Genomic DNA, 26,088 nt, shown 5'->3' on the forward strand with positions numbered 1-26,088 from the left:
AGGACCGCTCGATCCAGAGTCAAGCCTACTAACCATGAGGCCACCGCGCCTCCAGTATAAAAGAGAACCGACATCTAAAGTGTATCATGAGGGTATTAACGGTTTAACTAAAACCATTACCATTTCCACTGTCATAAGCACGTCCTCTTTAGAAATACTAATTCCGTCTGTTCCAGCACCACGTCTAGCGTACCGCGAGTGAACTGGGCACTGGCTTAAGACCCCCAGGGCTGCCACCAAAGCCGATCCACCCCAATTGGATACGCCCGCAGTGACTAAGTAGTCAGTGGCTACGGTACTAGCTATGTTTCGTCCGTTTTGAATGTGCTCAATGACTTGTTGGTGAACTTTTCCCATGCCAATCTCATTTCCACCATCACCGATACCTATAGTGGTAATCTTCCCTGACTCATATGCTGAAAAGACAAAAAAGTAACATTAAAAGGGATAATGAGGAAACAAGGGAGGAAAAATTGTCTCCCTTGGTTTTGCATTGCGGTTGCAAATAATCCCTTGGTGATGCAAACAATGCATCCTGTTTTAACCGATCAGGGCCAAACCGAAAGTGAGCGTGACCAGGAAAGCGAGCGCTTTTTCGCGTTTGGTACCAGTTGCGTTACCAATTGCTGCAAGTTGTGATTAGTTCATTGCGTGATTTGCATATGTGGTGCATGTTAGCTGCTTGCTGATGCCAAATTCTTGAACTAAACTTGTTCCTTTCTCTCCTTTATCCCAACGTGAAGTAATTATCTGCTTATCTAGCTTTAATCGATAGAACGGCTCGCTTTCGCTTCGTAGACATGTTTTTGATTTGAGTTTACGATCGATCGCTCGTGTGTTTACATAACCCAAGCGGAACGAACTAATCAAGCATGAAATTCCCTTGGTAACAAAACAATTGAGCCAATCAGATATCAGCTGAACGCATCAGAATATTTCTTTGTCTCGTCGCACTTGCGAATTTTAAAAAGCGCACAGGATAATACGCTGTTTCAACAGCCTTTTGAAAGGATTATTAGGCTTTTTGCGACTTTGAGTTTTCAAGATCACAATTAACTAATATTCATGAAAAAATTGGGACCAGAGAAAAAAGTCCGGATAATAGAATAGTCCGGATAATCGAGGTCCGGATAATTGAGGTTCGACTGTATTTCCAATCACCCCCACGGGACATTGCCCTGAATTAAGCGAGGCACTATTAAGCGTGTCTTTCCGAAGAACACGATAAAAGGACTGGGAACTTATAAATACGAGTAGAATCTTCCCATTTCAAATCAGTCTTGTTCTCAGAGCCTTCGCTCTTTCTTGTCTCTGACCTATGAAACTACAGATTGTGGCAACGGCATGATGTTGCGCACGCGCAGAAGGTTTAGAGATGTCATTCTCGTAGGTCCCTAATGGCCACGGCCAGACCTCAGGGAACACAGTCAGTCACCGCGTTTTACAAAGTTCATGCAACATCCAAAATGTCTACAGGTACCTTGAATGAAAACTTCATCAACTGGACTGACTTTACAAATATGCGATAAATCCCTCGCTTTCATGGTCATGTAACGTCCGTCCTCAGACCTGCTAACCGCCTCTATGGCAACCACAACGTCAAACTTGGGACTTATTTGATGAGCTGCATCGTTGAATAAAAGTTTGTTAGCAGCAGTTTTAACCCCACCTGAGCCATGCGTCCGCTCTGGCGTGAACTCTACAACAGACACGTTATTCTCCAAGAAGGTTCGCACAAGTTCCTGCACAAATTCCACGTGGTAGTAACTTGCAATAAACGTCACTTCCTTTCCAAGAGCTTTTAGGGCTTTGCCCAACACGATTGCCCCGAGAGGTCCATCGGTTTCATCCGGGAACTCTTCATTGGTATTACAAGGGAAACCGAAATGTATACCCACGGATGACCCGTGAGACAACACAAGTGCCGCCTTCAGAAGCTCGTCAGGAATGTGAAGATTCGCAATACCTCTCTTCCCGATGTCTTCTTGAATCTCGGTCTCTAGGTAACGAATTTTGGTCATGGCTTCTTCAGACAACAAAGAGGCAGCGAAAGGTGATTCCTTTATTGTCACTACTCGTGGCTTGGCATCAGTGTTAGCAAAGGGATGTTTGTCAAGGAAATCTTCGACTATTGCATCGCAGCCAACTAGTCGATCCGTATTGTCAGTAAAGGCTAGTGGCATCTCTGTAGAGGAAAGATTTAAGATTAGCGTAGCACCAGAAGTCCATAACTCACTTATTGAGTCGTGGGCGATAACAATCTGGTCTGATCGGGTTATTGGCTTTTTTGGACCGGAAAAAGGAAGTGAATTTCAGTAGTATAGCCCGACGGTTTTAGCAGTAACCAATCAGGAGCCGAGAAAGACAATAGGCTATTGTTTCGAGAACAATGGACGTTATTGTTTTCCAAATCCAAGATGGCGCTATTTATTTTCAGCCAATCAGGAGCCGAATTAAGAATTCAAGATGGCGGCGCCCACGAAAGTCGGCCATGTTGGAAAACTGCCCACCAAGCCTCGACGGAGGACTGGGATCGGTCTCACGGATTTCCATGACGACACAAATCACGCCAGAGTCACGCAAAAAAATGTCATGCAACTTCAAACTCGATACTTACAGTGTCCTGTGGTCCTAAACGACAGAAGTCCGTCTAGCAAGTGGCCAGACTGAGAGACTTGGGTCCGAGGTCTGCCTATAGGGAGGCTATTCCAAAGCATCATGGGACGATGACCTCATTGGGAACCAATCAGAATGAATTAAAGTACTCACAGTAGTTGGCTTCCCCAGTCCCCCTCTCTCAAGGAGAGCACTAAACCAAACATCACACAATGTCAATTGTCACGAACTTTGATAACAAATCTTTTGCGCTAACATTAAAAGATATGACGTCATTGCCATGTTGATGGAGTAAAAAGACCGGTTTCTATCGTCATCGCACAATGTTTCAAATGAACTTTAATGTCCAAAACGTTTGCGCTAAAATTACAGAAAGCTGGTCATTGTGTCTCAAATCAGATAACACTATGAAAGAAATGCAACAGAAATAATTTGATCTAGCGTAAATGCAATCTTTGACGAGTAGCGAATAATAAGCTAAGACAAAAATTTATAGGCTAAAAGGTGAGAAGAAAAAAATACCATTGAAATGCTTCAAGTGAAAATGAATTGCTAATGGCAGTTTGCAATAAAATCTAAACTCCTTGATCTCGACTGTTCCCTTGAGAAAAGCATCATTCAAAGGAATCTTGAAACAAAAGGCATTTTGGGCGACCATTGAAAAATTAACATAATTAGTCAGAGATGAAACATGGAATAAATTAAAACCGAAAGGCACATGTTTAGAAGCTGACACCATGATAGACTGTATCTTAACCCTTGAGAATAAAATCAAAGGAATTTCAAACAAACCTTTCGCGCTTGAAGTAAAGATTTAACTTCATTTACAAACACTGCAAATCGCTCTTAATTCAACAATTATAGTTGTCTAAGCGGGTTTCCAATAGCGCCAAAATAAATCACTTACATCAAATATAGTCCTTTCCTTCAAAGCGTCACACAACTAGCAATCGCTCAATTCCATAGCCACGAAGACAGGAAAGAATGTTACGCTTAGAAAAGAAGACGTGTGCTGAACGTTGTCACAAATAAAATGAATTCTATCAAGACCGATTGAATTTTAAACGGGTATTCACAAAACAATAAACAATGTCACGTGGTTAACAACCAATGAGAGGATGGGGGATAGGGGGTACGCGGTATCACGTGGTCAAGAATCAATGAGAAGACGGGGGGGATAAGGGGTTATACCGCACAGTAATGTCATTAAATTGTTATAAGCAAAACAGAGTCTAAGTCTTTACAACGTTTATTGAATAATAACTCAAAAGAAAGAATTGATTATAATTTTAACTCTTAAAGTCTTGACCGGTTACAAAGTGTTGGGAACTAAACTCAATTGCAGTTTCACAGAGTCTTGGTCCCTGGCCCCAAAACGCACGATATTCTGCCCTAGTTTTCTTTGCTTGTGGTCATGAAATCTTTGCCTGATCCGTTCCTTATTCTTGGCATAATAACTTCTCCAATATTCGTTGATCCGTTCCCTGTTGTTTTTACAGTATTGTCTTCGGTAATTTCTAATGTGTTCCTTGTTCTGTTGAGAATAGGCTCTCTGTCTACGGGCAAGTCGTTCCTCGTTGTTTTCATACCATCTTTTACGACGGGTTTTGAGAATTCCGACGTTCGCTGCACGATATCTCTTTTGTTGGGCCAGGTGGTGGTGGTGGTGTAGGTGGTGGATGTGGCGGTGGTGGTGAATGTGGTGGAGGTGGTGGTGGTGGTGAATGTGGTGTTGGTGGTGTTGGTGGTAGTGGTGGGGTGGTGTAAGTGGTGGATGCGGCTGTGGTGGTGAATGTGGTGGATGTGGCGGTGGTGGTGGTAAATGTGGTGGCCGTGATGGTGGATGTGGTGGTGGTGTAGGTGGTGGTGGATGTGGCTGTGGTGGTGGTAAATGTGGTGGTGGTGGTGTAGGTGGTGGTGGTGGTGGTGGTGTAGGTGGTGGATGTGGTGAATGTAGTGGATGTGGCGGTGGTGGTGAATGTGGTGGTTGTGATGGTGCATATGGTGGTGGTGGTGGCGATGGTGGATGTGGTGGTAGTGAATGTGGTGGTGGTGTAGGTGGTGGTGGTGGTGGTGTAGGTGGTGGATGTGGCTGTGGTGGTGAATGTGGTGGTGTAGGTGGTGGTGGCGGTGATGGTGGATTTGGTGGTGGTGAATGTGGTGGTGGTGTAGGTGGTGGTGGATGTGGCTGTGGTGGTGGTAAATGTGGTGGTGGTGGTGAAGGTGGTAGGATGTGGTGGTGGTGGCTGCGGTGGTGGTCGTGTAGGTGGTGGATGTGGCTGTGGTGGTGAATGTGGTGGATGTGGTGGTGGTGGTGGTGGTGAATGTGGTGGTGGTGGTGTTGGTGGTGGTGGTGTTGGTGGTAGTGGTGGTGGTAGTGGTGGTGGTGGTGTAGGTGGTGGATGTGGCTGTGGTGGTGGTGGTTAATGTGGTGGTGGTGGTGTAGGTAGTGGTGGATGTGGTGGTGGTGGTGGTAAATGTGGTGGTGGTGGCAGTGGTGGCTGTGGTGGTGGATGTGGTGGTGGTGGATGAGGTGGTGGTGGTGTGGTAAAAGATGGTATGAAAACAACAAGGAACGACTCGCCCGTAGACAGAAAGCCTATTCTCAACAGAACAAGGAACACATTAGAAATTACCGAAGACAATACTGTAAAAACAACAGGGAACGGATCAACGAATATTGGAGAAGTTATTATGCCAAGAATAAGGAACGGATCAGGCAAAGATTTCATGACCACAAGCAAAGAAAACTAGGGCAGAATATCGTGCGTTTTGGGGCCAGGGACCAAGACTCTGTGAAACTGGAAACGAGTTTAGTTCCCAACACTTTGTAACCGGTCAAGACTTAAAGAGTTAAAATTATAATCAATTCTTTCTTTTGAGTTATTATTCAATAAACGTTGTAAAGACTTAGACTCTGTTTTGCTTATAACAATTTAATGACATTACTGTGCGGTATAACCCCTTATCCCCCCCGTCTTCTCATTGATTCTTGACCACGTGATACCGCGTACCCCCTATCCCCCATCCTCTCATTGGTTGTTAACCACGTGACATTGTTTATTGTTTTGTGAATACCCGTTTAAAATTCAATCGGTCTTGATAGAATTCATTTTATTTGTGACAACGTTCAGCACACGTCTTCTTTTCTAAGCGTAACATTCTTTCCTGTCTTCGTGGCTATGGAATTGAGCGATTGCTAGTTGTGTGACGCTTTGAAGGAAAGGACTATATTTGATGTAAGTGATTTATTTTGGCGCTATTGGAAACCCGCTTAGACAACTATAATTGTTGAATTAAGAGCGATTTGCAGTGTTTGTAAATGAAGTTAAATCTTTACTTCAAGCGCGAAAGGTTTGTTTGAAATTCCTTTGATTTTATTCTCAAGGGTTAAGATACAGTCTATCATGGTGTCAGCTTCTAAACATGTGCCTTTCGGTTTTAATTTATTCCATGTTTCATCTCTGACTAATTATGTTAATTTTTCAATGGTCGCCCAAAATGCCTTTTGTTTCAAGATTCCTTTGAATGATGCTTTTCTCAAGGGAACAGTCGAGATCAAGGAGTTTAGATTTTATTGCAAACTGCCATTAGCAATTCATTTTCACTTGAAGCATTTCAATGGTATTTTTTTCTTCTCACCTTTTAGCCTATAAATTTTTGTCTTAGCTTATTATTCGCTACTCGTCAAAGATTGCATTTACGCTAGATCAAATTATTTCTGTTGCATTTCTTTCATAGTGTTATCTGATTTGAGACACAATGACCAGCTTTCTGTAATTTTAGCGCAAACGTTTTGGACATTAAAGTTCATTTGAAACATTGTGCGATGACGATAGAAACCGGTCTTTTTACTCCATCAACATGGCAATGACGTCATATCTTTTAATGTTAGCGCAAAAGATTTGTTATCAAAGTTCGTGACAATTGACATTGTGTGATGTTTGGTTTAGTGCTCTCCTTGAGAGAGGGGGACTGGGAAAGCCAACTACTGTGAGTACTTTAATTCATTCTGATTGGTTCCCAATGAGGTCATCGTCCCATGATGCTTTGGAATAGCCTCCCTATAGGCAGACCTCGGACCCAAGTCTCTCAGTCTGGCCGCTTGCTAGACGGACTTCTGTCGTTTAGGACCACAGGACACTGTAAGTTTCGAGTTTGAAGTTGCATGACATTTTTTTGCGTGACTCTGGCGTGATTTGTGTCGTCATGGAAATCCGTGAGACCGATCCCAGTCCTCCGTCGAGGCTTGGTGGGCAGTTTTCCAACATGGCCGACTTTCGTGGGCGCCGCCATCTTGAATTCTTAATTCGGCTCCTGATTGGCTGAAAATAAATAGCGCCATCTTGGATTTGGAAAACAATAACGTCCATTGTTCTCGAAACAATAGCCTATTGTCTTTCTCGGCTCCTGATTGGTTACTGCTAAAACCGTCGGGCTATACTACTAATTTCCCCACCTGTCAACTCCATAACTAAACTACGACGATGTGATTTTGAGGGTGTAATATGAATTTGCAATAATATCTCATTTTGGAAACTGCCACCATCTTGGATCCGCCATCCTAAATTTTTTGAGAGATCCATGATGAGTATGATGTGTGAAAAACACCAAAACTAATTCAAAAGTAATCATGTTCAAAAAGAAGACAAGTGATCACGATCAAAAGATGACCAGGATTATCAGTAAACAATGAAGAGTTCTTGGAGGAGATTGCTGTTACATCCAATATCAAAAGCACGACACTTGACGAGACCTTGGTCATTCTAGACATCACATATCTATATCAGTGTTTTATTGTATAATTTTATTGCTATTTATAACACAGCTGCTGTATGACCGATATTGGGGCTGAGTATACATTATTTTTTTAGAAAGTAGCCCAGAGAAAGTGCATGCGGTCATTGGTTTAAAATCGTGTTTCTGAAACTCGATAGAAACACAGAACTAGCACGAGCTGCTGACGTAATGATGGCGCGAGCAAAGAGAATTGACATTTTGATGATCAAAGTAAATAAGTTGTTTTCTTTTTTCGTCACGGAATTTTCTAAACAAAAAAATAGAAAACATGTTCTCCGTGTTTCTACTGAGTTACAGAAATACTTGCGGAAGTTTGGGAGAACTCGAAAAAGCTGTGGACACACTCGCTCGTCGGCTCGTGTTCCCAGAACATTTCTCGGTCTCCCAAACTTCCACTCGTGTTCCTAAAACTAATTAGTATAAATCTACTAGCGCTCTATCACGAATGCCGTTCTCTGATTGGCTACGCTACTCACTATCTATTCTGTGATAGATAGTGAGCAGAGTAGCAGCGTGCCCTTGTTAACAAAATGCATGACGGCCGCTTCTTGGCTTTTTCGAAGTGTCTGTAAAGAGGATTTAGATATATCTTTGAACGACTAGTAGATTTATACTAAAACAATTAGATTATTCGCTCTCGTTTTCTATGCGTGATAGAAATCTCGAGTTCATAATCTAATTGGTTAATAGAAACACGGTTGGAAATTATAGAGCAAGTTCGTACCGGATGTTGTGTTGTCACCAGCCAGCCATTTCGCTTTTCAAGCTCTGCTCTAAACCAAATAAAAGATGGTGTTCCTGTGTTTTCTAGGGGAAAAAATGCACCTTTGACGTCTAGAAAAGCTGCTGAACGCAGCAGCAGCTTTTTCAGACGTCAAGCGCGCGTTATTTTCTTAGAAGATGTAACAGCATCTTCTATTTGGCAAAAAGAGAGCCACCATCAACGTGGTACTGATAAAAAGAAAATGACGCAATCGTTGAAAATATTTCATGTCATGATATCTTGACGCGAGTGTCAGTCATTTAAAACGCTTGTTATCAAACATTGTCAGAATGGATGATGGCTCCATGTACTAGAACATAAAAGCGAAAATTAGCATAAAATGTTCAAATCACAAAACTTAGAATTACAGGCGCCACGTCACGCTTTGTACTTCTTGAAAAGTTTGTAATATGTGTCAATTTTCTCCATCCCTGTTTCGTTATGGTTTATTATCATCTCTTTGGTGTTTTTCTATCTTAGCAAACTATTATTTTCAGGTTTAATTTCCTTCAATTTAAAAGGTAATTGTGTTCGTGACCAAAATAACTCAAAATAACGTAACTAAGCTCCTTTCACGCTCCTGTTGTTGTCATTTGTATACAGACAGTAGATTAAACACTAAAAGATCTGTTTATGAAAAAGTCTGGTTCACTTTCTTTTCAGTTCACACGTCGACAGCTTCATGAAAGCAAAACGGAGGTGATTGTAGAAATTATCATATCGATATATTTACCCTGTGGAAACCCTTTTGACAGAAAAAAAAGGAAAAGGGACTTTCCCTTTCCAAAATATTCAAAGATTCGTTTACTTTCTTAGAATCATGAATATTTCATTTCTTCATCACGCACTTCTAGATCGCCAGCCGTCGTAACTGCACTGACCTCAGTTTGTATTGAAAGAAAAGTATCGATGTTTTTCCTTCAGCCCTGAAAACTTTACAGCGAATACATTTTAGCCTAAATTCAAAATAATTATCTCCTGCCCGTGGCACGAAGAATCAGCTGATTCAAGGCCATCGAAAAGTTCAAGGTACGCGTTGAAATCTTTTATTGTGGCCATTTTGGTTCCTTCAGCACGTGGTAAAAATATCCGATGGGTCCTTTGAACTCTTACGCAAAATATGTTGTGTTGAAGCAATAAGCCACAAGAAACCATCACGGCTCGTACAGACAACTAGAACTGGAATTAACTGATAAAATTAAGAAACAAATACTATTGTAGTGAACAGTTGTTTTCATCTGTTGAAATGACAAGCCTTCCGCCACGACTCAGTGAACACTATTCATCCAACGAAATCGATGAATCACTTCCAAGAGAACCAAAAATTGAAGGGCAGGAGAATTGCCACGATTTCGACAAAACATTCACGTTTCCACTAGACGATACAACCTCAGTAATAGCTGTACAGGCAGCAGTTAACACAGAATCAAACACATTGAATATTCTGCTGGCAAACTGTAATCTCGTCACAGTCGGGAGTTCAAGCAAAGCTAATTGCTATTTAGATGCTAACGAACACAAATGTGCAAGCAACGGCGAGGTCAGTCGCTCAGACAGCAGTCTTGAACAACAGAAGACAACAACGGAGAACAGTGACTGCCGACTGCAGCCTCTTGATGAAGCGCAAAGCTGCAGCCAGCCAGACTCGAGTGATTTGTTTACTGTGAGCGTGGAGCCGTTGTTGCCTTTAATCAAGAAACAAGGATATCTAAACGGACCTCAGTGTGAGCGAATCATGGAACAGCTTGAGTTTTTACAGGACAATGGAAAGTTTGGAGAGCACGAAAGTCTTGTTACGTCGTATCTCCAACGCTGTGGGAGTACAGAGAAGTCTGATTTGGAATTAGCCCTGAAAATGGAGCGCGGGGTAGCGTTCTCTTATCACAAAGAGTTCAAACACAGTAAACGTATGTTCGTCTCGGTCATAAATTCAGAAAAAGATCGACAGCTTCAGCTTAGAAATCCCAACATTTTAACAGCAAGAGCGTACTTCTTACTTGTGGCGGACTATAGAAATAGAAAATTCGTAAAACTCTCCCCGCTTTTTGAATTTCTCAGACGAAGCGAGTGTTTAGTCCAAAACCATGAGTCGCCAGAAGACTGGGCGGAGTTGTATTACAACTATGGCTCGGTTTGGTTAGCTTACATGAGCATTATCCCGGATGAGGAGAGGAATGCGACAGCGCGATACACTGCTCGACAAAATGCCAGACAGTATTATGAGCAAGCGATCTGTTTCTGCAAGAGAGATTCTCGATTGAGAGTTCAAATTAAGAAGCAAACATACATTCACCTCAAACTTGCAGCGTTGCTTCTCGACTGTAGTTCAACTGCCGCGCGAAATCGCCACAAAGCCATCGCATCTGATGACATCAAAGAGGCTAAAGAACATTTAGATTTTGTGCAGTACCAACTTGGCGTTTCTATACCACTAGGCGCGCGTGTGCAACTTCTGAAAACCCGCTCGGATCAATTTTATCGCCAAGGAATATACCAACTGGCCAAAGAAACAGCCGAGGATGCATTAAACATTGCCATCTCCAACGAATTTTATACTGAAAAAGACAATCTCCAGGAAAGAATCGAATTTTTTGAAAAACTCTGCGAAGAAAAAATAAAGATTATTGATGTTAATGATGTCTCCAGTTCCAATAATGAGACATGTCCCAGAGAATCTGCCGAGTCTGATTAGGAATTAAGAAAATGAAAATAGAAATAGAATAAATGATAATATATCTAATTGAAATAAATCATGAGTAGACATATGAAATATATCGTATGCGTCAAAACAATTGATTTTAATATCCTTTCACTTCCTCCTTTCCTTTTGGTTCCGTCTTCCTCTAGATGAGTTTTCTTTTTCCCCTTAACCTTCCTCGTTTTTAAACAAAAACGTTTAGCATAAAGGAGCTGGTTATAAAGTGCTACACGAAAGCACACACGAAAGCTTAAAACTAAATATTCGCAGTGAAGTCTTTACTATCCGAACTGCACGACAGAAATCTTATCTTTTAAAGAAAGGTCTAGTCGAAATGTCTAACAAGTTAATCGAATAACACAAGCGAGTCGGGCGCTTCGATTTAACATGCATCTTTGAAGATAATCTTCAAGAACAATTCCAAGGAATAACAAACTTTGAAATATGATTCGTTACAACTTCAGGGACTTTCCCTTTGACGAAAGTCTCTTATGACTGGCTATCATGTTGATTCTTCATTTCAAATATTAAATAATTTACACTCGTGAGAATCACGTGCCTCGAATGTACAAACAGTAATCACCATTGCATTTACAAGTGTTTTGAATGCGAAGTTCGTGGCGTTCCTCTCGTTAATACTCTACTCGCTAACTAGAAATTCCTTTCTCCGACTTGCCTTTTAATAGCACAGACGAAAAGAGGTTGTCTTATTCGGTGAAAAACGTACATGTGCGTGTGAAGTCTTAGGGGCTTCAATGACTACGCAAGTCAATACCTAAAAAATGAACTACGTCGCACCCCACGATCATGAATCGAATGACAATATTATTTGCAAGATCTTAAAAATCTGACAAGGTAGGATTAGTAATATTATTTTAAGTACGTCTGGTACTTTTTGTACAAAGATGATACATGGATAAATAGTGAGAGTATCCGGCGACTGTGTAACAGGCCATGGACTCGACTCTTGCTCGGAGAAATCGGAATGTTTTTTTCCGAGAGGTTTGTCTCAGTGCCTGACAGACCAAGATTAACATCGCTTTTCTTCACCCAACAATGTCAAGACAAGTACAGTGTCAAGAGGGAAGCGGACGAGAAGAAAAGAAATTCATCAACAATTGGCGGATATTTTCTTGATGTTCAAAAAAATTGCAACTGAAGTTGTAAATTGCTATTCTTGTACGTTCCACTATAAAATAGTTAAATGACGCAAACAGTTCATCCAGAGTATGCTTGTCATGTGTGTCAACGAAATACTGCTTTATCATGAGACTTTTTTTCGGTCTTTAAGAAAATAGCCCTTTTTACTTCGAATAGTAGAGAAAGAGTGATTTCGTCGTTTTATGGATCTCTAAAACTACGTATATCTTGTGAACTGCGACTGTAGTCCAAAATATAAAGCCGTTCCATGAAATTGCAGTCATTACCAGCGACATGACACGATAAGACACGTTCCATACAGGAATTTTCTTCAAACCTGATAGGAAACTTGACCAATGCTAGCAATATCCAAGGTGACAGTATAAATGAATAGCACAAACAACAAAAGAACACTAGGTCCAAACTTTTTTCTCTTATTTTACTTATACTACAAAATGTGTTTCATTTTAGATTCTGGTCACAAAGAGGACTTTCCAATATGGCAACCAAACACAGACAACCCAAACCTCTACATTCAACAACTGCGACAGATTTAGCTCCCAACGAAACTGGAGCACCAGGTCAGCATTCTTCTGTTTTGCAACATATATTAGTCAATGACGTCACCTCACCAACTGTTCAGGCAAGCATCGACACGAATACTGAAACAATGACCTTGAGTGTTGACAACTGCAACATTGCTATTTTTGGCCAATCTAGCACTGTACATCATTCTGATTGTCACTTGCTTAGCCCAAATCGAGGCGAAGGCGATCTGAGGCAAGCAGATAGCTACGTTGAACAAATACAACAAATGGAAGCAACAGCGGACAATTCAGTGCAGTGTTTAAGTAGACAACTTGTTTCTAAAGAGGAAAGTCAGCAGAAAACAAACACTTCTTTCGGTGACATTTCACTGGATGTTGAGCCATCACTACCTGTGATAAGAAAGCGAGGCTTCCTCAACGGACCGCAATGTGAGGAAATCCTCAAAAACCTTGAGCTTTTACAGGACAATGGAAAGTTTGAACACCAAATGCGTTTCTTTAATTTCTGCCTTCAACGATGTGCGGGAAAAGGCAACAAATACATGGAAGTGATGGCAAATGAACAACAAATTCAAAATAGAGAACATTGCAACCAAGTCCTCAAGAAGTTTCAAGTTCTTCAGGAAAACGGAAGGTTAAATGGAGATGAACAGCTGCTGTCTCTGTATTCCAGACTTTTTACAAAAAAAGAGTACGCTGACATGGAATTAGCCCTAATAATTGAGCAAGGAGTATCATTCATGTACCACAACCAACTCAGCAAAAGCAAACTCTTCTTCACTTCAGTCATAAAACTGGGTAAGCATTGCCAGCTACGAAATCCGAAAATTTTATTTGCAAGAGCCTATTTTTTACTTGCAGCTAACTATAGTTCTAGGGCGAGCAAGGCCAGAAACGTTTCGACCATTTTGGAATGTCTAAGACGAAGCGAGGTTTTACTACAAAATCACGAGTCGCCCGAAGACTGGGCCGAAATGTACTACAATTTCGGTATAGCCTGGATGAATTATATGAGCGTGGTCCCGGATGACGACAGGAATGCTAAGGCGCGAAAGGAAATGCAAGAAAAAGCAAAAACTTACTATGAACGGGCGATTGCAATCTGTAAGAAAGACCCCCGCTCAAGGGTTCAACACAAAAAGCTAACATATTGCCACCTTGGGCTTGCAGCCCTCTTACTTGATTGCACCTCAACTGTCGCTCGAAGTCCAATAAAGGTGATTACATCACAAGATCTCAAAGATGCGACAAAACACCTTGATATTGTAGAATACCAACTTGGTAACATTCCTCGAGGTACACGCGTGCAGGTTCTGAAAACGCGTTCTGACCAATACTATCGTCAAGGACCCGAAATGTATCAACTGGCAAAAGACACTGCCCAGGATGCATTCCAAATGGCACGGCGCCATGGATTTAACACCGAACTGGAGTCGCTTCAAGAGAGAATCGATTTTCTCGATCAGCTGTGCGAAGACACAGTGTGCACAGAAAGAGTAAAGCTGCTTGTTGACGGGGATACCTCAAATTCTGGCAGTGATTCCAGATTTGAAACAAGCTGCAGCGAATCTGACGAGAATCTGTCAGAAAACGGTTGATCTGCGAGTTGATCCACCCAGTAGCTATTCTGCCCTATCCCTCAACAATAATTAATGAAACAATGATTTATTTATTGATACAGGGATATTATAAATATGCATAAGTATAAGGTGAAAATAAGTATAAGGGTTTAAAGGAATGGTTTCACAACTAGGCGCATGCGCAAACTATCACGTTAGCCCATTTGTTTCCATTGTTTTTAAGGCAATCCACGGACCGTCGCGAAAACGCTGTGGTAGAGATTTCTATTACAATTCCTATTTTATGCCCTAACTCCCAAATATCCCTCAATTTCATTGTTTACCAACCAGTCGGCTGCTGGTAGATAGCTTTTGAGTGTGTCCGGGTAAGTTCCTCACCCCGTGTAATAAATACGAGTTTTGAGAATAAATTCAGCATATTCTGCTTCACGATATTTTACCCCAAACCGTGAAACTATCCTTTGAATTTCTGTAGTTTTGTTGTCGACATTATGTAATGAACAATAAAATTCCAAAAGTAGCAAGTCTAGTCACGATATATTTGGATTTTTTAGCAGCTTCTCCTTGGTGATTCCTACTTGCGTACCTTCACATGAATTTAGTGGCTCAAAACAGTAATATTTCCATGAGACGCCTGAGCTCTAGCGCGCACTTCAGCGCGAGTCATCACGCGATCACCCGAGGGTTCGCGAGATAGCGCGAGAGGTTTTTAGTTTACAAAATCAAAACAAACATGGCGGTGCGAGGCCTACTTTGTAACACTTTGTTTCCGCCAAGTTTAGTAAGCTGTTTGCGTTATCAGTTATTTTTAACTTCGAAAACATCCATCCTTCAGGCAATTTCGAAGGAAAACATGACTTTAAACCGCTGTGGTGGAACGTAAACGAAAATTGTGATGTTGATGTTGCGATCGATGGCGCCGACTATCAATCTGAAAAACAGCAGGGAAAAAACTACTCTTCAGGTTTTCTTCGTTTTTTGTACTTGCCTAGTCTCACCTCCGGCTAGTCCCACCTCCGCTTATGCTGCTAACGATAACAAAAAACACTATTCGCGGACTATTCGCGTTTATTCGCGTGGAATTGCGGGCTTTACTGATTAGACGAGCGCCTTCAAGCGTGCGCAAGGGGCGATCTTGCAAAGTCGAGATTTAATTTGCGCGTAGGACGCGCGCTAAAAATACCTTATCCATGAAGCTAATATCTCAAAAACTGATCCGGTGACCCTTCGTTTTTGATGCATAAAAATATTCACCTGCAAAAGCGGAATGTATGTGCAAAAATGTAGAAGAAACTGTGGAGTGGAATTTCTCCAACTTGGAAATTTCCATTTTTCTTAATTTTAGGAAAATTCACTCCACAGAATTTTTTATTATTTTGCCTGTTTCTTCTTCTGTGTGTAATAAAGAGAAAAAAGTGAGTCAAGTTGGTTGCTATGCAACAGGACAGTGCAACCTTAATTTATGACTTAAACACAATGAAAGGCACGGTGGAGAGTTACCTTAAAAAAATAGCACAGCCATTCAAAACAGTACAATTCCAAGTCTGAAAAATCGCACCTAGCTCTATAAGTCTCAAAAAAACAGAAAACTGTTTTGAGCCACCTTAATATTTCTGTAATTTCACCCCCGTGGAATTCCGTGACCCTACAAACGCAGGTGTTTCAAACACGTCAATGAAGTGGTTGTGTAACTAATACATGGAGAAGGGACTTTTCCCTTTCAACGCGTTTGAAACCTTTGTGTATTTGCTGGGCTTTTTTACAGTGCAAATACATACAAAATATCAATTACGAATATTTCCTATTCTCCACGTCAGTACGTTTTCACCACAGTGGTATATTCCGTCAATCAGGTTTTCTTACAACGAAATTCATCGCCACTTTCTGGTGAATACTTAACATAAAATATACGCATCACGTAATTTGATTCATTATAAATTCAGGGACTTTCCCTCACACCAAAGTCTATCATGACTGGCTATCTTGATGATTCTTTGTTTCAAACAATCAAATCATCGATCCAAAATAGCATATACCCTCGGATGTGACAGACAGTAATCAATACCAACTTCAGAAGTGTTTTCACGGCGAATTTCTTGGCGTCGCTCTCGTTCATGCTCTTAGTTAACTACAAATTGCTCTCGCCAACGTGCTTCCTTGCAGCACCTACGGAAAGCGCTTATTTTAATCGATGGAGAACGTAAATGTGACATCCTAGCGACTTGCATGTTAATGCGAGTCGATCTCGCATGGAAAACTACATCGATCGTAACCCATACCATGAATCAAACAACGAAATTGCTTGAAGGATCTTAGAAATCGGACAAGGTAAGATTAGTAATATTCTCCTGGTACGTGAGGTATATAGAAACATGTAGTACATGAATAGTTGGTGATAGCGTCCGGCGACTGTGCGGCAGGCCATAGGTTCGACTTACGCTCACAGAACCCGGAATATTGTTTCCAAGAAGCTTATCTACTGACTGAAAAATATATCATTCTGGCATTACTATACACCGAGATTAATATCACTTTACCGCACCCAACATTGTCAAGACAAGTACACCGTCAAGAGGAGCGGGTGAGGAGAAAGAAATTCGTAAACAGGGTGATATTGCCTTGATGTGAAAAACAACATTGTGACTTAAGGTTACAGTATACCTTCAGATCGGCAATTTTCTTCAAATTTGGATTTTTGGTTCAAACTAATGGTCGAAGAGTAATCTCTAATTTCTGAAAACAAAATTGAAAAAAACCTAATATTGGCGGAGAAATGGATGTTTTACGTTATGGCCGGAAGTAGAAGTTCCCTCTTGATTGACAGCCCTATAACATGTATGCAATCAACCGAGACTACTTTCGCGGGAATATTACCGATATGGATACCACGAATTGGCTGGCTACTCAGTTAATCAGCATTGTTAATCCAAGCATTTTTCGTATTAGATGTAATTCTATTAAGTTATAAGTAAACATGGACCACGGAAAACTCCGTTTACCAGTTCGAAAGAGCGAAGAATGAATAAAAATACATCAATGAGTGAAGAAGCGAAAGTTGGCCTCGCGGATGAAGCTACGGACGTATCAAGCGGGCAAAAAGATCGAGTCAAGAGAAGAGAAAGGTTGTGTAAAATTTGGGAACTCGACAGCGATAACAGCGATGTTTACAGTGACTCTTTTGTTGAGTTCGATACCGATGAATCGTCCAACTCATTGAGATCCATTGGAATATTATCCATGCACATTTGCTCTGCCGCGCTTTCTTTTGTTTGCTCTCGTCGCCCAGCTACTCTAACGTTGGTATCCTTTTTCGTCTTCCCCATTTTGCCAAACCAGCTTCAGGAAAAACCCAGCTGCAGAAAAATTATCTCTCCGCCTTGAGCGCATTGCGAAACGCAAGGTTTTTTTGCAGATTCACGCGTAAATTTCACCGCGAGTTAATGGTAGTAAATTTTCCAAGCGCTGATTGGCTCAGTGATCTGAGAACCCAGCTGAAGGCGTTTGTGGGCGGAGTTTGTTTGCGAAGCAAGATATTTTTCTTAGCGCTGTTTTCTCGGATAAATTTATTCACTTGAAGCAGACACTTTAAAGAGTTACAACTCAAACGGAATTTGTTTGTTTGCCCTCAAATTTGGACAGTAGCTAGATTAACATATAAAAAACAAACACGTGTCTGCGAATTGTTTATTTCGAAATATTTTTTCTCCGAGAGCGATTTTTGTACGATCACTTCACATTTTTTTAATCCTATTTCGAAAATGTTCTGTAACTTTTTACTACAATTGAATATGGAAAAACGCAGACGCGCTTTTTTAGCGCTTTTTGTCCTGAAACCGAGGAAAAAAATAAATTGGCGAAAAACAAAATTCGCTTTGACTTGTAGCTTCCAAAAGGTGATTAGGACGCTTGCATTTGGTGACTGTGAAAAAATTGGCAATTCATATTATTTCAAAATTTTTGGTATGGTTTGATAGCCAGCTCTATAAGCTTTAATTTGATATAGGGGCTTAGGTATCTACAGCTTAAACCGGACGCGCTACATCGCTTGGACGCGAGACACCCCTGAAGGTATACGGTAACCTTAAGTTGTTGATTAGTATACACCGAATGCAAATATGGCGGACCACTCGGTTGCCGCCCGGGACGAGCTGCATGAAAAGTCTTGCTTCGTCGTCGATCTGATCTGTTTTATTTCGCTGTGCCTACGAGTTACTGTGTTTCTGAATGCCACGAGAAGGGATAGAAATCTTCCACCGTTCGCCTCTAAGAGAAAATAGTCGATCAATGCAATTCGTTGAGACAAAGGAAAGTAGTTCACGATCGCCGTGGGAACTATAAACTTTGTTTGCTACTTTTCAGTTTAGATGATCTCAGAAAACTCTTTAAATGACGAGCTTGTGTGGTGTCTGGTGATGTTCCGACACCGTTTGCATGGCCAGTACCTTCCCCAAGGTAAAGAAAAGCTCCTTTTTAAAGACATCCTGTCTCAAAAGAAGAAGTTGTTTACGTCTGCATCCACTCGCAAGGAATCGCACGAAACAAATACTACAGTGTAATAACCAAGCGAATGAACTTCAACTGCCCCGTCGTTGAAACCAGTGAAAGCATTGAGCCAAATAACAACGACTTGGAGCTAAATTGCGATCGCTTACCCATTTTCTTAGATCTTCCGGCCTGAAATGTAACGAACAAACTTAAACAGTTCCTTCGGCGATCGTGAACTTCTGTCCTTCGTCTGTTTTCCCCTCAGAGGCGAACAGGGAAACTGAAAAAAAACCACTTTCTCTGCTGTGGAAGATTTCACTCCCTTCTGGTGGCATTCAGGAACACAAAAACGCGTAGGGAGGGCGAAACAAAATGGACCGAATCGACGAGGAAGCAGGACTTTTCTGGGAAAGCATCATCAAAACAAAACATCAAAGCCTGACTAGCCTCGCTTTCATGCGACTCGTCCCGGGCGCCGACCGAGTCGTCCGCCATATTTGCATTCGGTGTATACTGGAAATTTCCATTTCAAGTTGACAACGTTGCAAATCATCCAAACAAAGCAGGCTATCATGTGTGTCGAATTTTATATTTCACAACTAAATACTGGTTTCCCTTGTATCGTTCATTCGCTCTTTAAGAAAAACCCCTTGTTTGTTGCAGTAATACATGTAGAGGAAGAGTGATTTTGTAACTTTATAAAGCATCCTGTAAATTGCGACTGTAGTAAACAACAATAAGGCACTTCCATGAACTGGGTTTCGACAAAACACTGACCCCCGGTTAACTGACCCCCTACTGACACCTCTACTAACCCCCTATAAAATCAACGGGGAAACGGAAATTAAGAAAAGCCCAGAACTATCAGGGGGACCGATTCAAGTTCGTCAGTAAATTCAGCTTACCTGAAACTTCCAAAATGGCGGACGCGTTGCAGATTTCCGACTCTCTTCTCATTTGACTGAAGGATTTGTCACGAAAAATCGAGCACAGCGTAAGTTGGAATATCATCAAGTATTGTATCTGTACCCATTAGAAAATTAAGCAATGAAAATAGCGAGAAAATTCTGGCAAATTAACACGCACGCGACTAATCGCGAGCGACACGCACACGATTACATCAACCGGAAGTTTATTTTGGCAACCTTGCAGCCCCAGGTCCCTCGCCTTCCGCATGCACAAACTACGTTGCACATTGCTTTAGTCATGGACGGTAAGTGGCATTACTGTTTTTCATCGATTTGCCTCTTATTCACCAAGGAGAAAGTAATTCACCAGGCTTGTCAAAATGGTTTATACTACAGTTACTACAGTTCTTAAAATGCGGAAACAAGGCGAGAGGCCTGGAACTACCTTATGAAATTCGTCTTTCGGTTGAGGTTTACGCGCGTGTTCGTGTCGCTCGCAAGAGCAGTCCATCACGAACCTTTCGCGAGTCTGCTCATTTGTCGGCGTTTCTCTTTGCTTCATTTTCCAATGCGTACTGTGTAATATGCGTATATTTGAAAATATTCAAGCTTATTCTGTGCCGATTTTCCGTCAACAAAACCTCCACTAAACAGTCAAAGGAGAACAAGAGGGTCGGAAATCTGCAACGCGTCTGCCATATTGGAAGTTTCAGGTAAGCTAAATTTATTGATGCACTTGAATCGGTCCCATTGATAGTTCTAGGCTTTTTTCATTTTCATTTTCCCATTGATTTTATAGGGGGTCAGTAGAGGTGTCAGTAGGGGTGTCAGTAGGGGGTCAGTTGACCGGGGGTCAGTGTTTTGTGGAAACCCCCATGAAATTGCAGTCATTACCAGCGACATGACATGATCAGGCACGTTCCATAAAAGAATCTTATCAAACCTGATAGGAAACGTGTCCAATGCTAGCAATATCCATGGTGATATCATAAGAGAAATAATTTATCCTCGAAAGTAAAGATTACATCCCAAACTTTTCAGCAGACAAAATACTGGTCTCTGATGTTATAAGGAGGGGGTAGGGGTAAAATTTTCATATCAACAGACTTATTATCTATTGTTTATTTCTTGTCTAAGAGGAAGCCGTTGTCACTAGAAGGAGGTATAGACATTTCATTTTACATTCTGGGCAGGAGAAACAGATTCAGAAAGCGACGTGACACAAAAAGAACTGTCCGAATATGACAACCAAACACGAACAACCCAAAACTCCACACTCAGCGACTGTGACAGATTCAGCTCCTAAAGAGAGTGGAACAACGGCTCACCATTCATCTGTTTCCGACCAGATATTATTCATTTTTCCTGACAATGACCTCACACCAACAATTGCACGAGCAAGCATCGACACGAATACTAAAACGATGGACTTGAGCCTTGACAACTGCAACCTTGTGGTTTTTGGCCAATCTAGCACTGTACATCATTCTGACAGTCACGTGCTTCAAAAAAGTCAACAAGAAGCCGATCTGAGGCGAGCAGATTGCCACGTTGAACTAATACGACCAATGGAAGCAGAAGAGAGCATTATAGTGCAGTGTTTCAGTAGATCAGGTGTTTCTGTGGAGGAAAGTCAGCACAAACCAAACACCTCATCCGGTGAAATTTTACTGGATGTTGAGCCATCACTACCTGTTATAAAAAAGCAAGGTTTCCTTAACGGACTGCAATGTGAGGAAATCCTCACAAACTTGGAACTTTTACAGGACAATGGAAAGTTTGAGCACCACAAGCGCCTCTTTAATTTCTGTCTTGAACGATGCGTAGAAAAAGGCAACAAAGACATGGAAGTAAATAAACAACAAATTCCAAATGGAGATCATTGCAACCAAGTCCTCAAGAAGTTTCAAATCTTTCAGGAAAACAAACGGCTGAAAAAAGATGAGCAACTGTTCTCTCTGTACTCGAGACTTTATTCCAAAAAACAGTACGCTGACATGGAACTAGCCCTTATAATTGAGCAAGGAGTATCTATCATTCATGTACCACAAACAACTTGGCAAAAGCAAGCTCTACTTCACTTCAGTCATAGAACTCGCCGAGCATTGCCAGCTACGAAATCCGAACATTTTAATAGCAAGAGCCTATTTTTTTACTTGCAGCCAACTATAGGGCTAGGAAGACCAAGAAAGTTTCAAGCGCTTTGGAATGTCTAAGACAAAGCGAGGCGTTACTACAAAATCACGAGTCTCCCGAAGACTGGGCCGAAATGTACTACATTTTAGGCTCTATCTGGTTGGCATACATGAACATGGTTCCGGATGAACACAGGAATGCTAAGCCGCGAAAGGAAATGCAAGAAAAAGCAAAAACTTACTATGAACGGGCGATTGCCATCTGCAAGAAAGACCCCCGCTCAAGGGTTCAACACAAAAAGCTAACATATTGCCACCTTGGGCTTGCAGCCCTCTTACTTGATTGCACCTCAACTGTCGCTCGAAGTCCAATAAAGGTGATTACATCACAAGATCTCAAAGATGCGACAAAACACCTTGATATTGTAGAATACCAACTTGGTAACATTCCTCGAGGTACACGCGTGCAGGTTCTGAAAACGCGTTCTGACCAATACTATCGTCAAGGACCCGAAATGTATCAACTGGCAAAAGAAACTGCCCAGAATGCTTTGCAAATGGCACGGCGCCATGGATTTAACACCGAACTGGAGTACTAGTCGCTTCAAGAGCAAATCGATTTTCTCGATCAGTTGTGCGAAGACACATTGTGTAGAGAAAGAATTGAGCTGCTTGCTGATGGCGATACCTCAACTTCTGGCAGTGACTCTAGATTTGAAACAAGCTGCAGTGAACCTGACGAGAATCAGAACTCGCTGTAGCTCTGGGTCGAAACCAGCAGCCATCAAAATCAGTCCCAGTAAGGTTTCCGAAAATATGATCGTCCTACGAACTTGATATAAGATCATGGACACAAAATGCAATGACATTTTCCACCCTTCGGTAGTCCTTAATGAAACAATGATTCAGATACAGGAATATCATAAATACGCGTATGTGTACTAAGGTTGTTGTTAATTTTGAAGTTTTGCATTATCTAATAAACAATCAAGTTCCAAAGTGACAAGTCTATCAACAGTATTTTGGCAGCTTTCCCTCGCCGTTTGCTACTTGAGTACCTTTACAGCTTTAGAGCCGGGAATCTACTTCAGCCACACTAAAAACGCGTGAATGAAGGACAGCGAAATTTGAAGTGGTTGGATAACTCAATTATGGAAAAGGGAATTTGCCTTTCAAAGTTTTGGAAACCCTTGTATATTTGTTCGTTTTTGTACAGTTATTTTACTTGCAAATATGAATCACGAATATTCTTAGCGTCACTCCGTTTTCCCTGCACGGGCATAGCTATATAGATATTCTGCTTCGCCGAGGGAAAAAGACATCGTTTTTCTCCTATTGGCTCTGCTTCCAGCGAAAAAGAATCCTAAATACGTGAGAACACCGAGTTGTGAGAGACTTTTTTGTCCACGAGGTAGATGCAGCGGATTGAGTTACAAGTATTCTAAACAATCCTTGAGGTCATTTCAAGACGTATTAATTAGCAGACATCCGAAGTTCTCGGAGACTGAAATATCTCGGGAGTTCCATGGTATGTTGCTGATGACCAACCAGACCGATAATTCCGAATAAAATTGGACATTACACACACCGTCTTTACCACACACCGGAAAAAGAAAAAACATTTGCACGACCGCGCCGGCATTTCATATTATCAGCTACTATCGTAAGGACTTATCACACAGGGAGGCCATTGAAAGACAAAAGGTTTAATATAACTCACTTGTTTGGTGGGACCAATTAAATACACCAAATTCGAGAAAATAATTTGACATACAGACATTTTTTCAGCTAAGAAAAAAGGGAAATTTCCCTTCCGCGAAATGACTGAAAATAATTGACATATGGGTCGCCCGCCTACGCATGCAAATCACATGAGATCATGCCCGCTTTTGTACTTTACACTCCAGCCACATTCATTTTTGAGCGTTTAGTCACTGCATATGTCGCCTCGTTAAGAATAGAAAGCAATGTAAATGTCGACGTCTTCAGTCTTTGTACGTCTTGTTGTAGATGTATGTATGCACATGAAATAGCAAAGACTATCGAAATGAGATCAATATCACAGTGCAAAGAATAATCATCTGGTTAACAACACTGTCAAGTGTATAATTATTTATACCGTTTCCTCTAGGTCTACAGCTCGCCAACACTCCGGCAGCTTATCGGTCCTGGCCAGCATGCAGATGGACCAAACAACCAGAGCGGAAGAGGAAACTGAGAAAAGCCAAACTCAGCAGTCTTACTCTATCAGTTGTCCCTCCAACCTCTTTCAAGAATCATGCATGGCTGATGTAGAACATCATACATACATGCATGCATGCATGCATGCATGCATACATACATACATACGTACATACATACATACAAAAACTCTATTTAAGCTCGAATTTCAGAGTAGCTTGACAAGCTAATATTTCCGAGAACAAAATATTTGATGATGAAAAATTAAAATAGAAATTGCTATTTACATATTTACAATTGACTTATATTAACTAATTATAAAATTGTCATTTACATGTATCATGAATTGGCTTTACTGATGTGCTTTTTGAAGTCTGAGAAGTTACATAACCTTATAAAATTGGGTAGAGAATTCCATTCTTCTGTTGCCAGATAAGTAATGGAGTGGAGACCAAAAGCTGCAGTTTTAGGTTTGGGCATTTCCAGTATATAGTTTCCACGCATGTTGTATGAAGTAGAACGGAACGAGAACATGTTTCTCATATAGGCCGGATAGCTAGTGAAAAATAGACTTTTGTACAAAATAGTAAGGAATTTACAGATGCGTTGATCATGAAGTTGGAGACAGTTTACCCTGTCTAGCAGCACATTATAAGGCGATTCAAAATCGCTTAGAATGAATCTCGGAATCCTTTTGTTAAGACCTTCTATTTTGTCCCTGTTGTTTGCACTGCAAAAGTGCCAAACTGTTGAGCAATAATCAAAATGAGGGAGTATGCAGGCCTTATACAGTCTCACTAAAATGTCTTTGGAAATAAGGTTTCTGAACCTAAGCATTACATTAAACTGGTTGTTGACTTTTTGCAAATAAGAGATATGTAATTGTGAAAATTTAAATTGTTATCAATGTTCATTCCTAAGATGTCAATTGAGTCCTTTGTAGGAAACGAGAAGGTGTGTTCCGATTTTCCCAGGATCAAAGCCAGATGTTTGCTTTCATTGGCCAACATTCCATTTTGCCGGTACCACCGGTTTGCTGTCTCGACTGCGTTACGCATGCCCCCATCTCGCGCAACAGGATCACTGTCCGATGAATATATTTGGTGATCGTCTGCATAAGCATTAAACTTAACATCCCCGCAAAACAGGAAAATGTCATTTATGAAAATATTGAAAAACATGGGACCGAGGACGCTTCCCTGAGGCACGCCTCGTCTTGCATGTAGCCACTCTGAAAAAGTATCCCCTATCTTGACCCTCTGATTCTTTGAGGATACAATACAATACAATACAATGCAAATTCAATAACATTAACGGTCAAAGATTGTGATGTCGTAATCATTGGTCAGCCATGTCGGTGGCCCGCACAGACAAAGCTGTGCTCTCCATAACTACCGGGATCCCAGTGCCAACGACGAAGCTCCTTTCGGATCAAAGAATCGTATTCCGGAGTCCGAAGGAAGATGTACAACGAAACACGAGATAGTTGGCAAAGGTAAACCTGGAATCCCGCAAAAATATAATGTACGTGTGGAAAGTGACAAATCCATAATGATCAAGGCTAATCAAGTTTCAGATATAGATCGTCCACATCCAATGATTACGAAACAGGGATATCTCAACGGCAAGCAATGCGAAGAGATCATTGAAAAACTAGTAAACCTGCAGGACAATGGGAAATTCAAAGAGCATGAAACCTTAGCGATTGCAAATTTGAAACTCTGCAGAGAAAACGAAATTTCGATATGGAATTGGCTCTATTATTAGAGCAAATAGTTGCATTTTCTCACCACAGGGAATTCAAGAAAAGCAGAGAACTTTTTAACTCTGTTTTCAACAAAATAGCTCAGCATCCACTTAGAAATGAAAGTCTGTTGATGGCAAGAGCTCAATACTTGATCGTGGACAATTACGTCGACAGGTTCAGGATAGTAACAAAAATCCAGTTCATGCAAGAATGCCTGAAAAAAAGTCAATTATTACTTCAGAATGTTGACTCACCACAAGACTGGGCAGAACTATATTACACCAGCGGAAATCTTGGCCTGGCTCGCATGAGCACAATTCCCATATCTGAAAGAAGGCACGCACAGGCGCGCAGAGCTGTTCAAGATGATGCCAAACATAATTTCGAGCTGGCAATTACATGCTGTAAAAGTGATCCCCGTGAGCGAATTCAAACCAAATTACAACGATACTGTCATCTCAAAGTTGCACAGCTGCTTCTCGATATC

The 26,088-nt window shown here is 41.2% G+C and overlaps 3 protein-coding genes and 1 pseudogene across 6 annotated transcripts in view; 3 read left to right on the forward strand and 1 right to left on the reverse strand.

The window, feature by feature from the left end:
• LOC110050907 (D-glutamate cyclase, mitochondrial-like) overlaps positions 1-26,088 on the reverse strand; it is a 59,753-nt gene that overhangs the window by 2,125 nt on the left and 31,540 nt on the right. Inside the window, exons 3-4 of one of the 2 annotated variants that reach the window (XM_089291111.1) lie at positions 1,670-2,185; positions 121-416 (exon numbers count right to left, since the gene is read on the reverse strand). In XM_089291111.1, coding sequence (XP_089147237.1) covers positions 121-416; positions 1,670-2,185 — 812 coding nt within the window. Of the gene's footprint in view, positions 1-120; positions 417-1,480; positions 2,186-26,088 lie in introns of both variants that reach the window. The other variant, XM_089291110.1, reaches the window with a different exon arrangement.
• LOC110050954 (uncharacterized) lies at positions 8,803-14,665 on the forward strand. 2 transcript variants are annotated; one of them, XM_089291115.1, is made up of 2 exons: positions 8,803-9,208; positions 12,489-14,665. In XM_089291115.1, the coding sequence occupies exon 2, from the start codon at positions 12,517-12,519 to the stop codon at positions 14,161-14,163; it is 1,647 nt and encodes a 548-aa protein (XP_089147241.1). In that variant the 5' UTR covers positions 8,803-9,208; positions 12,489-12,516; the 3' UTR covers positions 14,164-14,665. The 2 variants fall into 2 exon arrangements, with proteins under 2 accessions (XP_089147241.1, XP_020612594.2); XM_020756935.2 differs by lacking the exon at positions 8,803-9,208 and adding an exon at positions 11,378-11,732.
• LOC110050955 (uncharacterized) lies at positions 9,206-10,949 on the forward strand. Its single transcript, XM_089291118.1, has one exon. The coding sequence runs from the start codon at positions 9,426-9,428 to the stop codon at positions 10,869-10,871; it is 1,446 nt and encodes a 481-aa protein (XP_089147244.1). The 5' UTR covers positions 9,206-9,425; the 3' UTR covers positions 10,872-10,949.
• LOC110050960 (uncharacterized) lies at positions 16,160-24,421 on the forward strand (annotated as a pseudogene). The gene is made up of 2 exons (XR_016207734.1): positions 16,160-16,473; positions 20,676-24,421. The product of XR_016207734.1 is annotated as an uncharacterized LOC110050960 (transcript).

The sequence above is a fragment of the Orbicella faveolata genome, unplaced genomic scaffold, assembly GCF_042242905.1.
Source record: "Orbicella faveolata isolate gen_17 unplaced genomic scaffold, um_ofav_v1 contig_24, whole genome shotgun sequence".
In the NCBI taxonomy this organism is placed as follows: domain Eukaryota; kingdom Metazoa; phylum Cnidaria; class Anthozoa; order Scleractinia; family Merulinidae; genus Orbicella; species Orbicella faveolata.

Excerpts from the sequence above, each read along its gene's own strand:
- LOC110050954 (XM_089291115.1), top strand. The coding sequence starts at position 12,517 with ATGGCAACCAAACACAGACAACCCAAACCTCTACATTCAACAACTGCG.
- LOC110050955 (XM_089291118.1), top strand. The coding sequence starts at position 9,426 with ATGACAAGCCTTCCGCCACGACTCAGTGAACACTATTCATCCAACGAA.